The sequence below is a fragment of the Gadus morhua genome, chromosome 16, assembly GCF_902167405.1.
Source record: "Gadus morhua chromosome 16, gadMor3.0, whole genome shotgun sequence".
In the NCBI taxonomy this organism is placed as follows: Eukaryota; Metazoa; Chordata; class Actinopteri; order Gadiformes; family Gadidae; genus Gadus; species Gadus morhua.
Window position 1 is genome coordinate 6,447,947 of NC_044063.1, and position 16,738 is coordinate 6,464,684.

Consider the following 16,738-nt stretch of genomic DNA (forward strand, 5'->3'; position numbering starts at 1 on the left):
CATCGTACCATGGCAGAAATGTTATATTCATCTAAAATTGTATGCCCTCAATGTTGAATGAATTTTTCCCCTGTGGTATTGAAAAATTGTTTGGGATATCGATATTTACTAAAGGTATTGTATCAAATTACTATCGTGACAACACCAACAGGTAGACATCTCAACTCCCTTCAACTCCCCTCATCCCCCCTTACCTCACTCATCACCCCTCACCTTATCTCATCTCACCACACTTCACCTCCCCAGCCCTCACCCAATACTTCAGCATAAGAACATTCATGTAGATAGCTTTCCTTACAGATCATCTGGCATAACATCAGAGCGCTCGCGATCTGAATGGTAATGACAAGTTCACGGTGCTTGTTTGCTGATTTGACACCGCAGGTGAAAGCCAAACACTCCGCCGTCATTTGCATACTCACACAATGACACCAAAAAGGGTGCGTTGCGAGGCGAGGAGAGAGGCAATTTATACATCAATGTCGGATAAAGTTGGCGCTAGACTTCAGACGCTCAGCGCACCTCACCACGTCCTGCGTCCTGTCTAGACGGAGCCGTGTCCGTCGGCGGGGTTTCCAGAGCGTGGAGCTTTAACAAGATCTTTCTAAAGGGATATCAAAGCACACCGGGGATCCTCTGCCTGTAAGTGCTTCTGTGGGGACACTTACACAAAAATTTGTTACATATATTCCTTATTATACATGTTACTGTAATGCAGTCGAGCATCAGAGAAGGAACGGTTTGGATTGACCCGTCTGGGTCCAGTTTTTCCACTTTTATGTTTGTTTTTAGCGTGATTATTTTTCAAACTGTGCTTAAGTGACTTCAAAACAACCAACACTGATTCCTTTGATGGCTGAGTTCAAAAAAAGCTGACAATAAAGGAAACATCCACAAAAATTGAATAATAAAGGTCAAAAGAACGAGAACTATCAATTGAATACAACAAACATATAAAACAATGGACATACTTGATGAGCCCCTTTAATCTCAACTATTGCTCAGAACCACCCTGAACAAGGCCTATTCGAATGTTGAAAAAGAGATGCTATCGCAAGGGACTCATTTCCCAAAAAGAAAAAATGGTATAACAAAAAGCTAGTCAACAGTACCATGTTTGGTCATTGCAGCTGCCCTGTAATGACCACTCGTGTTCCACCACTGGCAGATACATACACAGTGCACCCTCACTGCTTGGGTACGTCCGCACAAGCACTCCTTGTTGCCTACTTACAGGGAGGTTGCATAAACAACAGCGTGTTATCGTCCATTGACCCCCCTTCTGCTCATTAGGTTTGGCCTACAGTGGTTGTGCAGTCAAGTGATTCGAAAAGATATGATTCGAAAAGATATGGCAAAACTTCCCAAATCATCACCGTATGAAATCACCGGAGATGACGCGATATCAAGAGTAGGCCAACACAAACGCTATAATGACACCGTGTTCTTGTCTGTGGTCAGCTCATCCAAGTTCAAAGGAAAAAAACATTTGAGCTTGCCGATGTTCACTTTGACACATAATCCCTTACACCACCTGTATATACTTCTCATCCAACCTAATGTCCTCAGACTACTACACAATGCTCAGCTAAACGTACACCTCTCAATGCACATGTTTAAAAATCTAACACTTCAATGGCACAGATCAGACACTTTTTGAGCTAAAGCACTTACATTTATACTATTTAAAAAAACATTTATTCCCTATCTGCAATAACCCCCTGACATCTTAGATGTATTGTTTCTTGTCTGTTACTGTTTTTGTCGGTTGTTTTGTGTCATTCTTTGCTGTGTGTATACTCAGCATGGAGCCGACTGTTAACAATTCACTGCATTGTACGTATGTGACAAATAAAATCGGAATCTGAATCTTATGGTGTTAGCTTGATGGTACACGGTGGTGTGCGGGTCACGAGGGAGGTCTCCGTTCACTCCCAGACTTACTGTAGACCTGGAGGTGGCCCTTGAAGGCCGTGCCCCCGCGGGGGTTCTCCGCTTTGCACTCGTAGGTCCCCGAGTCGTCCAGCTGGGCGCTGGGGATCTCCAGGACCGCCTGGGACTTCCGCAGGCGCGCCTTCTTGGGGATGTTGCCGTTGATCTTCCTCCAGGTGATGGTGGGCACGGGGCTGGGCGGAGGGGAGGGGCGGAGGAGGAGAGAGGTGGAGGAGAGAGGCGGAGGAGAAATAGTAGGGTGGGTGGGGAGGGAGAGAGCGACGGAGGGTTTTGGGGGGGGGGGGGGGGGGGGGGGGGGGGGGGTTAGAGGAGAGAGGTGGAGGAGGAGGGAGGCAGGAGAGGGTGGGGGAGAGGATAGTAGGGTGGGGGGGGGGGAGAGAGGTGGAGGGGAGGGGTGGAGGGGAGGGTAGGGGGGGAGAATAGTAGGTTGGGTTGGGGAGGGAGAGAGCAAGGGAGGGTAGAGGGGGGAAGCAGAGGGGAGAGTGGGGAGAGAGGGTGAAGGGAGAGTTGGAGAGCAGGTGGAGTTGGATGGGGAGAGGTGGGAGGAGAGGGTGTCATGGTTGGGGAGCGAGTGGAGGAGACGTTTCGGGGGGGGGGGGGGGGGGGGAGATGAAGGCAATGGGAGGTAGGGGATGGAGGAAAGGGTAGAGGTGAGAAGGTTGGAGAGGGGGTGAAGGGAAGGGGCGGCGGGAGAATAGAGGACAATCGATGGAGAGGACAGCATGATTACACAGATATGGTCAAAGTAAATGTATGCCTTCACACAGTTTGAATTGTAGTCGTTCTCTGCTTTGTGTTACTGTGCTACTGTGCAGTGTGTCTCACACTGTCGGTCGCTTGGAAGTTCACGTATTCGCTCGAAGATGGGAGGAATACTGATCATTACTTGGCGTTAATGCTACTTTTTTTTTTTATATTCCCCCGCAATTTTTTCCACACGTTGAAATGGCTTTAAATACACATTAACATGAATCCAACACACTAGCCGCGTTTACATGGACGCTTTTGATCCGATTTGTAATCGGAATAGATCTATTCCTATCATGCGAATGTACTATATATATGGCATTTACAAAAGGGTACGTTTGCATGTCTCTCGCGCACAACTAAAAAGAGGGGTGCTGTGCACATCCAAAGGTAATCCACAGGTGCTAGACAATAGTGTTGAATATAAGAAAAAAGGAGGTCGCACACCTGACACATCTGGACTGGCTGCGACACTTTTATGTATTTGATTTTAATGAAAGCCCAGCAGAGAGCTTTTCCCTGCCTGCTCCTCCAAATAAGAAGAACGACAGCACAGCGACGTCAGTTTCTCGTCCGGTCTTTATATCTACCCCCTCCTCCGCCGAAAACAATACGTATTTGGATGAGAGTGCGCAACCAAGACTGTTGGGAGAGAGAGAGAGAGAGTGCTGTAATGTAAGGGATAATGTACAGAACGCCGGTCATTATTGGGAAAATAAGCGATCAGCAGAGAAATAGTCTGCCATAGACGTTGACGTCGCTTAGCAACCGCACACGCTGGGGGTTAATAAGTTGCCGGACTACTGTGCTAAGAAAGACACTAACAAACATAACTATTTTTCGTTTCCACATTTATGTTTTAAAACCATTTGAATAGCTTTTATGCATGATTGCATGCAATTGACAGACATTGTTGATCTTGGCAGGTATCAGTTTATTATGTTCTGTTTATGAATGGCAGTGGCATGGCCACCCTACTCACTGTACCTTGCACATTTTAAATAAAAACATGAATATATGAACCTGGGTATTATTTGAATATCTTAGCATTGAATGCAAAATAACATTTATACATTTATAAATGTATACATGGCACTATAGGACGCGTCAGGCTGTGATGGCCTGATATAGCCTCAGCTGGTCCCCACAGTAGGGGGTCCCCACCCCATCTCTCCATCAGTTTGGGGGTCCTTGGCCTGGACAACGTTGAGGACCCCTGCTCTAGAACATTCTACCCAGAGAGGGAGTGTTTTAAAATCCAACCGACTCAATTTATCTGACCCAGAGAAAAAGCATATTCTTTCTGTAACGGTTTATCCTCAATCCTCATGCTGAATACCGAGTAGAAAGCCACTAAAAACGGAGGGTAATTCTCTTGCATGAAATCCAGACCTAGAACCAAGTCCAGACCATGTCTGGACCACCAGGTGTGATGTTGATTGACAATCATAAGCCATGTAAAAATACGCCACGATAATGACCTCACAACAGGGAGTGTCCACCCAGGTGCATGATGGATAGATCAGCCAATCAGTTGGTACGGTCCATTGTGTCGGCCGGTAGATTGATCCATCCCTCCTACATCAGGGTGGACTCTCCCGCGGGTGATGACAGAAATGGGCAGATTTTGAAAGGGCCAATCAATAGTCACACTCCGGGGGGTAGAGCAGGTCCTTAAACACAAAAGGTGCTCCTGATACTTCAACCGAATGAGATCCGGAGGGTTTTTAGAGAAAATATTCAATATTCAGATCCCCGTGTGACTACGGGATCCCGGGGAGATCCGTCATGATTAGGGTCTGAGGAATGTCATCCGTCAGTTTTCCAAAGTGTGGGGGGGGGGGGGGGGGGGGCTGATAGATGGCCCTTGCGTGCCATGAAGGAGCGTGTCTCTCTGTGGTTTATCAGGACAGCTCTTGTATCATAGCCACTTCTGACAGGTCTGTGAGAGATGAGAACGTGCGGCCGTAGAAACACCGTCCGCGGCGGCCATCAATCACAGCGGCCCGGATGAATGGAGGCGCACCATCTCCCTCCTTCAGCTGCTCAGAATTCACAAGGACGTCGATGGGCACCACGGGCGCCGCGTCGAGGCCCCCACCCCGTTGTATTCTGATCACGATTGTGAATTAAACACAACCTTTATGCCTCAGAAACCACTTCTCGCCTCGGCAGACGAGAGCTGCCGACTCCCGACTCCATCCCTGTTCAAAAGATGTTTCTCGTTTCTTTGAGTCGGGTTCAACAGGTACGCTTTTACTTTGTACTTTTGCTTATGTAACATTTTCATGCGTGTACGCGTTCATTGCATATTCACACGCCGTGCTTTAAGCAGACGGTCTCGGTTCAACGTGACTGAACTCTGAGGTTACAGCCTCTTCATACGACGGATACAGAAAGGTGCGCTTCAGACATCATACAATGGATACAGCTGGTTATACTAAAGACACAATACCATTTACACGGATAGTCACACTAAAGACATCATACAATAGATACCGATAGTTATACCAAAGACACAATACAATAGATACCGAGAGCGACACTAAAGACATAATGCAATATACACCGATAGTTACACTGAAGATACAATACACACGATGCACTATAATATAAATCATAATTTTAGTGTCGCTGTTGTTATTTAGTTTTAACATGCATTGTTACTTCACATTTCTCCTCATATCTCATTTCATGTTTGACTAAAGGCCTGCACCATATAAGACAAGATATTCCTAATGAATCCCAGACGTGAAATTAGGGTGATCACAGCAGAACCTACAAGCCGATCATAGAATTAATAAGCGATTAAAAAAAAGAGCATAAAACATATACATAAAGTAGCATAAAATAATGAAAATAAATAATACATTACAGAGGTCGAAGGAAGACATTAGGGACGGCATATGCTCCATTAAGGTAACTATTTATTTATATACTTCTATATTAGACAGAGCGGGCCGTGGAGTACAGCTGAAGGACATGGGGGAAGGGGGGCCCAGAAACACCTCATGGGAGAGCCTTTTCAGCTGGACGGGATTCGTTCTCCGCTCCCCCTGAACATCAAGGACGCCTTTTAATTGCAGGTGTAAAGAGGAGCGTTGTTGTCCATAATTAGAGGAGATAATTGCTTTTCTGGCAGTGGAAGAATAGCTCACGCAGAGAGATAGAGAGACAGAGAGAGAGAGAGAGAAGAGAGAGAGAGAGAGAGAGAGAGAGAGAGAGAGAGAGAGAGAGAGAGAGAGAGAGAGAGAGAGAGAGAGAGAGAGAGAGAGAGAGAGAGGGGGGAATAAATAGATATAAGTTGGTACAGCTAAGTTAGTAGGTAGGTATATGTAAGTAAGCTATTAAGAAAATAAGAAAGAAATAGCAAGGTTCAGCACACCTATTATTCAGCAAATTCAAGCTTTTATCGTAAATTATCTACCCATACATGCATCCATCTCATCGCTCTCAAATGTATAAATGTTGATCTATCCTTTATCCATGTATCCCTCTCACCATCGCTCTCCCTCTCCCTCTCTGTTTTTCTATCTACCCATCCATTTATCCATCCATTCATGAATACCTCCATCTTTACATACCAATCTCTCCCTACCACCATCGGTCTGTCTATCTATCCGTCTATATATCTATCCGTCTATCCGTCCGTCCGTCCGTCCGTCCGTCCGTCCGTCTATCTATCTATCTATCCATCAATCTTTCCATCTCTCTGTGATAACGTGAGTTTATTCGGGGGCAGCGTGAGTGGAGGGCAGCCTTCACTCATCAGGTAGACCTCTGTGTCCTCTACCTGCTCCTGGAAACACCGTCGGCTGGTAAACACTGCCACCAATCACATTAGAGGGACTTGGCATGCAGACACACACGCCCACGTGTGGTACCGAGCCACGGTCAGCCGAGCGCTGGGAGTGACGGCGGGACAAAAGCTAATTCTGACTTCATCTCCTTTGCTGGATAAAGACTGGCATTTCATAATGGACCGCGAGGATGAATCTTTCATAGGCACCGGAGAACCAGCTGAGGCTATATCAGGCCATCACAGCCTGACGCATAGCCCACGAGCACACTGAGAACCCCACCGGGGGTGGGGTTTCAAACCGTCAGCCACTTAATCCAATCCATTCCATCGACAGTGTCGTGGATTGACAGCGAGGCAACACACATGCCCAGAGCTACGTCTGTGCGTTTAAGAAAGCGAGTGGCTAATGGGCATTATAAAGATAATGAATTGTGTTTTTGCTCGGCGGCTGGTCTAGCCCATGAGTACGCACTAAACAGATTAGTGTTTGCGCTTCATCACTAATGCATAATTCAGCACTAATAATTATAAACAAAATCATTCCTTGAGACTCAAAACAACAGTGGGCTTTGCAGCAAAACAAACACAATGTGTGTTATCGGGGCTTCACCGCCGCCATGTATTTCCTTTCGCTATTTGAGCACTGAAGTAGATATTGTTCTTAATTATTTGCCGTTTGAGGCACTTCTTAAAAAATGTTGTACATCTAAATTTAATTATTATCTCAATTCTAAATGTGAAATTATTTTCATATTCAGCTGTGCTATGCTTAGTTTTTGGAATGATAATAATGCAGTGTCAATAATGTAGCATATGCTGTTAATGATGTCTTACACTAATTTTTTCATTGTTACAATTGTTCAAAAAAATTTGCGCATACAGTATATTTGGTTGTGCTTTTATTATTATTAAAAAAATCTTTGAATCTCTTTTCAAATTATATTACTGTCCTCTACTTTCTACTGCGACACTCACATTTCAAAATCTGCAATTAAAACCATTCAGCCCCCATCTTGCATTAACTTCTCTTAACTGAAGGTCCCCATGGGACGAACCAGTCGCGGCTAGCAGAACGAGCTAGCCAGGACTTTGAGCTGCACGGACGCTAAAGAGCAACCGTTCCCCCAGCTCCACGCAGTCCCTTGGCTACCAGCCGCTCTCTCTTCGTAGACATAACCTTGGCTCTCTCCGCTGCCATAACAGATAGTCAGAGGCAGGGGGAAAACACTGGAACGTTAGAGGGGCCCCACAATTATAGCAGCACTCTGCCCGCCCGGGGGGGCCCGGATTCCTTTCTTTGGTGCTGTGCTCTACGCAATAACATGTCAGACGGACGAGAGACGCGATGATGCTTCACTCTCAGCGGCCACTTAGCTTCTTGCCCTGAGCCACCATCTAAAGGGCCCGTCGTTTCCTCCCCGTCAGGTAATAGAGGAAGTAGTCCCTCTCCCGCATTCACCGCGACGGTACTACTCTCAATATGCAGCTCCTTTTTATTTTGCTTTCTTTGTGAATGCAAAAAAAAAAAATGCTCCAACCTCTCGCCGCGAGCCCCAATGTGAAATGGCTGAATTCCCGGCCGACTTACTTCCCCAGAGCGAAGCACTCAAGCCTGACGGTGAGCCCCTTGGCAGCTAGGACGGACGGGGGGAAGTGCACCTCAATCTTAGGCTCGTACTCGCCCATGACCCCTGGGAGAGAGAGAGGCATAGATAGAGAGAGAGAGAGAGAGAGAGATAAAGCGCGCCCGCGCGCGAGAGAGAGCGAGACAGAGAGAGAGAGTGAGGGCGAGAGAGAAAGAGAGAGAGCAAGAGAGCGTGAGAGAGAGAGAGAGAGAGAGAGAGAGAGAGAGAGAGAGAGAGAGAGAGAGAGAGAGAGAGAGAGAGAGAGAGAGAGAGAGAGAGAGAGAGCGGCAGAGAGAGTGAGAGAGATGGGGAAAAAAGGAAGACATGTTAACTTTCAGACACACATAGAATTCATAATGGCCTCCCATGGCTGGACGGAAACAGTTGCCATGGACAACCAGGTTTCTGAGAACATTTGGTGACGTCTAATTGCCCCGTGCTGGTCACCGCTTTGTCCCCGTTGAGTTCCGATTTCATCCGCAGTGTTATTTGTTAAAAGCCTTTAAAGGAAACACAATACACCATTGAGGAATTAACTATTGATGAATGAAAAAGGGTCACAGCATTGTCACATGTTTTGATTAAAATATTTAAAAGTAAGCAGAAATATGTTCTACCAACGGAGGCAACCATCGTCAGAGCTAATCTTTATGTGAGACCATAAAAAGAAAATGCTTTTCATCGATTGAGAACGCCTGAAGCTCATGCACTTCCCCAGGACAAGCTGGCGTGGTGAAACACGCCCGGTCGTCCAGAGAGTTGGACGCACACGTCCTCAGAGAGAGAGAGAGAGAGAGAGAGAGAGAGAGAGAGAGAGAGAGAGAGAGAGAGAGAGAGAGAATGCTTGTGCTACTGAACATCCCCTCTCCACTAGGACGTGAGAGGGACAAGCTGCCATCGCCGCGGTGAACGGGCGCTAGGAGCACCGCGCTCTCCCGCTTGAAATATCGATGGACGACCTCTCGTTCGTCCGAGGGTCGATCACTGCGGTACAGGTCCCATCTGTATCCATTTGCTTGGAAGATATGTCAGATGGCATTGGGCAGAGTTGCAATAACAAAGGAAAAACACTCTCATCTGGCCTCTAATTACCATTATCTGTCTTATTGAATGGGAAACGGAGCCATGAATATTGCATGAGTGTGTGTGTGTGTGTGTGTGTGTGTGTGTGTGTGTGTGTGTGTGTGTGTGTGTGTGTGTGTGTGTGCGTCTCTCTAAACGCAGAGCTTTTAAAAGACGCATGATCGTGGCACACGGCTCAACGCGCTACGGACTTCCACATCAGCGCGCTTTCTCACACGTCGTACTCCGTGAGCTGTTCCTGTACATTGAGATAAATTACGGCCGTGCCATTCGAGGGAAACATAATTCCACATCCTGCATACCTCGGCCATGTCTCACGTGATGCATTCAGATCACTGGGGAAATAATAGATTTTTCAAATTGCGGGGCCACAATATATGGAGGAAGAAAAAAGAGTTTTTATGATATTTGTCGCGAGAACTTTTCAATTTCAAAGTCCTATACTTGTTTTACTATTTATGGGTCCAACGCAGCTCTCGGATGGAAGGAATCTGCGGTATTTCATTGGCCTCATGGTATATTCAATACGCTGTTCAGTCGGTGTAACGGATGGGCCATCCGCCCTCCGTTAACGCTAAGAGACGGCCCACCGTCCTGCCTGCTGCTGCTGCCGGCTTTATGTTCTCAATTCGATTATTTATCGCATAAAAATGATCAATTGTTCAGTTCGACAGTTTTATATTAGTATTAGTATTGTTTTTTTTACAATTCCCGTGATTTGCTTCTTTATACGATGCATTCGGGGTGGGGGGGCATCCGATCATAATAATATGAAGATTTTAACCCATAAAATACATACATTAAAAATTGTTAGCCACTAGAATAATCTTCAAGCGGACGGCTTTTTCCGAAGGTGTGATCCAGTGCCTCTCCACACCGGCAGCACTTTAACCAACATCAAAGCATCTCGTCGCGTTCCACCACCCCCGCTGACATCGCTGTGACAAGCTCAAGTCTTCCTTTCACACGTTTACCTTGGCACGGATCTGTGCCCAAAATAACAAGACTCACGAGCTGAAGAAAACATTTAACAAAAGTAGGAGTTATTGGATAAAGAGTTTGATTTGAAGTTTCAGAAGTCAATACGTTGGCGAAGGGCGGGGGACTATGTTATCCATCGGCATGGTGGATAACATTCGTCGACGCAGATACATGTCCGTCTCTTCCCGCGCTGCACGCTAAATAATCTGGCAGGCAGTCACTTTAACATTAGAGAGCTGTGGGGAAGAGGGGGTTGGGGAAACTACCCATCATGCATTTCACCCCGTGGCAGAGTAAAGACTTGCTTAATCACTGTAAATTAATTTCAAATTAGAAGGAAGAAAGAGGCACAAAACTCTCACGCACTAACTGGCAATCAAACGATGGTGTGTAATGGGCGCCCAGAGAGAATGGAGATCACTCACTTCCTTGCCAATGTTTTGCTCCTGAACGATACCTCGGGGATGGAACTAAAGATCTGCCGTGTTTCTGAGGAACACGGGATTGGAACTGATCGCATGTCTGCGTGAGCAATACAAACAGCGCTACAGCAAAGCATTCTCTAACAAGTGCCTACACGTATCCATGTATCCATCCATCTATACAAACATATCATGTGATATATGTCGGATAATATTATATACATGATATAAGATCATTGCATGAGATGTAACATTATTTTTAATATAATTAGGGCTGAACGATTAATCAAATTCAAATCGAAATCGCGATGTAATAGAACGCGGTATGCAAATCGCAAAGGTTGCGATAAAAAAAAGAAAAGAAAAAAAAGTTGTTTGTTTCCGCTACTGACAATCAATACGATTCATTTTTGTTTTTAAAATAAAGAAGTTTTGTTAAATAAAGAATTTTAGAATATAAATTAATCTCAACACATCGGCCTGGCCTGAAGGAAAGAGCCGTTTTAATGTTGACTGCTTCCAATATTGTGTTGGTCATACTAAAGAATGATTTTTTCTTTTTTTTTGTGAATAATACACAACATAAGGAACTTAATAAATTGTAAAAATCCCACATTAAATCGCAATCGCAATATTGGTCAAAATAATCGCAATTCGATTATTTCCCCAAATCGTTCAGCCCTATACAATTATGGATATTACCTCCAACTATGTACATATTCATAATTGATTATGTACAAATTGATTGATTTCTTTGCTAATGTAAGACATGGAAACCAGCGATAAGGGAGCGAACTCGCATTCAAGGATTTTCTAAACATTATGCTACACTGCCCTGAGACAAAAGTAATACTATGTTATACACAACAGCTGTGGTGACAGAAGCAGAAAGATGGGATGAGGCTCAAAGTTTTAAGTTGAAAGTTTTGTTTGGTTTTGTTCTTCCACAGAGCAAAACACAGAAAGGTTGATGAGTATCTGAACAAACACAGCAGTCGATCAATACGGAGTGTCTCACATGGAGACATAATCAGTATGATGGTACGTATCATTCCACTTCCTTTACTGCTGATTAAAGCCGCAAATGCCCAGTCTGTCATCTCAATAATTAGTGTATCAACTCGGGGAAATGCATCTACGTATCGTGAGTGTACCACCGGGCCAGAGTGGGCCTGTGAACCTTCCCAGTTCAATGCCATCTAGGCCGCTAAGTAAAGATCAATGGCTTCAAGCAGCTCATAATGGCGGCCAGATGCTTGCTTTGATTAAGAGAAGCCGGGCGAGCGAGCTCCGAACGTGCCGGCTCGCTCTAGCTGCCTCTCGTGCGATCCCCATCAGTCACTTTTACTGGGCCAGAGATTACTGGGTCTGATGGCTCTGACTCCAGTAACTCTGAGTGGGACGCACGTCGAAAAAGCCATTGTGCTGTCTATTGGTGAGATGTGCCGGCGCAATTTTCGACCCCAAACACTTTACAACCCCACGCAAATCCCCCAGTGTTAAATGTAGCTTGGCGTCCGTGAGCTTTGGAGGACAAAGAGCTGCCAATCCCCCCGTCCTCTGTGACGGGCACACAGCTGTGAGCATTTCATTATGCTGCTGTTTGGCTCGGGGGCTCGGGAGAGAGAAACCTGTTTCAGTTCCATCTATTATAATGCAATACTCGTAACCGCATGTCATGATCCCAAAGCACAAATTGACTTATTTTCATGCTACCTGGGGTTTTTCCCGAAGAGGGGCCTTTTGAGAATGATTGTGAAGCGTTTACGTCGGGAGTGACCGCAATTATCAAAAGTCTCATCAGCCGTCAGGGCTAATCAGCAGAGAAAACTGATCGGGCAGAATAATGCCTTCACATTACGAGCGTCCCTCTGAGGACTGCTTTGCACAACAAGGTTATGCAAATGTCTGGCGGCGAGAGGAGGATCCGGTCCGGAAGAGATTTGATTCTTGAACAGGCAATTCCGCGAAGGTTTGCTTTTGCTTGTTGCAATATTTAGGGTAACCCCGGGGCGTTCACAACCCTCCCAGCAAGGGAGCCCTGTCATTGGTTGGTTACGACGTCGGGGATGATAGGCAGTGTGGGGTGATGAACGTGTCTCTGCGTGATGAAAGGGTTTTCTAAGTGAAACTCTGCGGCCGATCGGACAATCCGTTCTCCGGCGAGGCTCCAAAGGGGCTAGCAAAGGAAAAAAAGGGCGGGAAACCTATCCACAGCAAGGGCCATTGATTCAGTTAATTGTATGCCGGAAAATGATTTCCCTGATGGCTAGTTATTTTCCTGAAGTACGCCACGGGTGCAAACAAAATGGCTGCCCACACTGAGTGTGACAAATCTCTCTGGTATCTGTTTGGTTTAGAGAGCACAGCACTGTGAGCAGGAGAGATCCTTTCAAGAAGGAGTCCTTGAACTTATTAATTCTATTCATTACTTTTTGCTTCAACATGATTGCTAAGAATACCCCATTGTCTTCGCTGTTTCATCAAGTCAAAAGCCGGCCAGCATAACACACAGACCTTTGCGAGAGCATGTTTCACCTATAATTTAAAGTACATTAAAACTTACAATGGTACAAATTTGTGATACCGTAAAGGTTGACCACAACTTGTTTTTAAGTAGTGGTACAAGATACAGCTATGCTCCATTCACCTATAATAACTAACTAGACCTGGAATATTTTTTACATTTAGATTATACTCTAAATCTAAATGATTTACTTGTTGTTATTTCTTATAAAAAATAAATATAACCCTTTCCAGTCCTGTAATTCTGTTGCCATGAAAACCACATTAATAAAATTTATCTTAAGTTATTTTGGTGTTAACAAGAGAGTGTCAGCTCAATTTACACACACACACACACACACACACACCTTCTATATCTATATTCACTGGGTCTGTAAAGGGTCTCCACAGAGGGAGCGGGGAAAAGAGGGCATGCCATTTAGCCTCTGACCACCGGTCAGAGTGCAGACCTGGTTAACACCCACACACTAACAAGGGTTGAGCTATCAGAGGTATTGGCGGTGCGGCGACTCACCATCTGTCTTGAGCGTGAGGGGCGTGGGGGGGCTGAGTACCCGGGCGTTGGTTACGCTGTTCTTCACCAGGCAGATGTAGCTGCCCACGTCGGATGGCTGGGCCTTGGAGATGTACAGGTTCCCCGTCTGCTGGGAGATGAAGCGCCGGCTGTCCTCGGCCACGAACGACGGGAACTTGTTGAACACCCAGCTGTAGATGATCTCTGGAACGACCAGACGGAAAGGAGGAAACAAGCGGAGGAGGTTGTTAGAGATGGGAAGGAAAGGCACAACTTAAGGAAGCAACATTCGTATTAGAGAGGAACATTACTTCCTGTGGTTGTTCTTATGAAGTACAAAAGGAAGATACGAGTCTTCCTGTTGTAAGACAAGTAGATCATAAGAACAACCACTGTCTTACAACAGGTACATCATAAGAACAAACAAGAAAGTAACGTACATGATAGAAAGGAACGACCTGAAGAAATGTACATATTATAGAGAAACAGTCGGAAAGAAAAACACATACCATAGAAACTAAAGTTAGAAAGATCAGACACACGCATTTGAAAACAGCTAAAACTCTAAAAGAGAAACTACAATATCAAAAAATAGTTACAATTAAAAAAACAAAAAACTGAATCAGGAATCACAAATACTAACATAAATGACACAGCAACCAACACCCCCCCCCCACACACACACAGACACACATACATACATAAACTGAAACCAACAGCATAATTGGCCAAAATTGACAGAATTTGTTTCGCTATATTTAGGTTTTAATTGCACAGTGGGAAACAGGAGAGCGTTAGGGATGTAGCGGCCTATCACTGCTGTGTATGAGGGAGGCGAGGACGAGGGGTGGGGGGGAATTAGCTGCATGCATATGCGCTCATTAATCAAGGTTAGGGCAGCTCTGGAAAAAAAGGAAAAAAAAAGGAAATGTTCTAAAGGCAACTGCTTATCAAAGTGAACGCTTGAAGAGCAATCAAGCGTCCTAATTAATCGCTGGTCCATGAAGCCGCTCAGCCGCGAGAAGAGACCTCCCATGTTAACATTTCACACACGTCACCCGCTCCATGCGTGAGGGGGACGTGTGAGCGGACAGGCCACGATGGAGCACAGTTGAGATTGCTCGCTCCGGATAAATGAAGGCTACTCCACGCTGTGTGGTGAACCATACATGTGTCAGTTGTCTTGGCGGAGGGGGGTGACGTCTCATGTTGGGATTATTTGAAGGCGCTGTATACACGGCGTTTCACATTACATATGTCTGTGTTGAGCGGTAGGCTACAGGCGTCGGGCGGCTTAATACGTCGCATTCAGGCTGCAACATGTGTGATTTAAGTGGCTTTAGGGGCTAAAGGGATGGCTCATGGATGTGGCAGCTCAGGGAGCACATGTTGAGGGGAATGGATGCAACCAGACGTGGACTCAACAAGAAGTAGATGTAACGCGTCTCGCTCTGCTCCTCCAACCTATAGGCTTCTGGGGGGCATGCACCCCCCCCCCCCCCCCCCCCCCCCCACACACACACACACACACACACACACACAATCAGATATAAAGGTGGGCTTTGGAGGGAAAACCGCAAATCTGTGAAATAGAGTTGAGACGAGAAAAGCCTTTTCATCTGAGAGGGAGCGACATGCTTTGTCGATGGGATTTACATAGCAATCTGCTCAGAACAGACCTGGGGAGAACCAGGAAAACATCCCAGATAGCCCTGCTCGCTGATAAGGCCCGCGGAAGATCCACACCGACACACCACCGCCGCCACCCAGAGATATTAGGGATCCGAGGAGACGTGTGCTGTTATGAGCTGTGTACAACAGTGAGGCCATCACTATATAATGTCTTAGAATTGTTAGCACTCCAGTCCATTTTCACTGAGGAACTCAGACTGATTGGAATTGCGCAATGCACACATTTTTCAACATTTGTGTCAACGGTAACTGATAGCATAAGTTACGTCATCGTTGGAAGTGATTCCTAGATATATATATATACCCGACACGACTAGCACACCAACTACGTACTACACCTGCTTCTATCGTTATAACTCTCACAGTAACTACAACTGCTACTACTTGTGCTACAATCTACCACTACTACTAGTACTACATCTTCAACTACTACTAAGATCAAAGAAGAGAAAAAATAACGAATCATGAAGCACAATATACAGATGCATAATACCCATCCATATGCATTTCAAATCAAAACAGTAAGAGTAGCAGTTTGTGTGGTGAAGGAGAAGGGCTGTCGATGGCGGTCATAGCTCGGCTCGTGCGTAATCGAGAGGGTTAAATGAACAGGACATGGGATGGGGAACAGGTGGTTCTAGGCCTGAAACAAAGCATAGCCAGACGAGCCCACAGAGCTAGGGACTTGTGGATGTTAAGGGTGCGGGGATATCGCAAAGCTGTCTGCGTCCGGCCTGTCTCTGCTGATTGTTTATTCATGAACAACTATGCTGCTAAGTGCAGGCCACGAGCCCACTGTTTGCGGCATGAGATTCTGAGCACAGATATGCACGTAAACAAATGCTGCATTCTGGGTACAATCAAATCAAATGGTGGGAGGCAAGACTACCGCACCGCCGCCGTCTGCAGAAAGTAAATGCGCGAGTGCGCCCTAAAAATAAACAACAACTCACAAATGGCACAAAATACAGCAGAAGGAATTTAATAGCACGTGTGCGTGTGCGTATGTGTCAGGTCATTGATGTCCCTGTGCTAATTAAATAGCACTGCGTGGTAATCCTCATACAGAACTGAATTGGTTCGGAGAAATTAGTTAATATTTTGTTGATTGCACATAAATAATTGCCAATAGCATGCTAATTCACAACGTGACTATGCCTGATTGTGTTGTTTCTTAGATAAGCATAGTACTTAATATAATAACATACTTCTAGATAAGAATTAGTCCCTGTCAAAACCCAAAACATATTAAAGTACAATAATATGATAAATAATTATTAAGAGAGTAATTTATTATTTACTTACCAATCTAAAAGTATATCTGAACTTGAGGTCAGGATTTTGCTGAACTCAAAGCCAGAATCTGCAGTCATGGGGAAAATTGTGTGTGACT

The 16,738-nt window shown here is 45.4% G+C and overlaps 1 protein-coding gene across 1 annotated transcript in view; it reads right to left on the bottom strand.

The window, feature by feature from the left end:
• cntn5 (contactin 5) overlaps positions 1-16,738 on the bottom strand; it is a 137,514-nt gene that overhangs the window by 51,546 nt on the left and 69,230 nt on the right. The window contains 3 exon segments of the mRNA XM_030380344.1: positions 1,945-2,126; positions 8,091-8,193; positions 13,654-13,857. Coding sequence (XP_030236204.1) covers positions 1,945-2,126; positions 8,091-8,193; positions 13,654-13,857 — 489 coding nt within the window.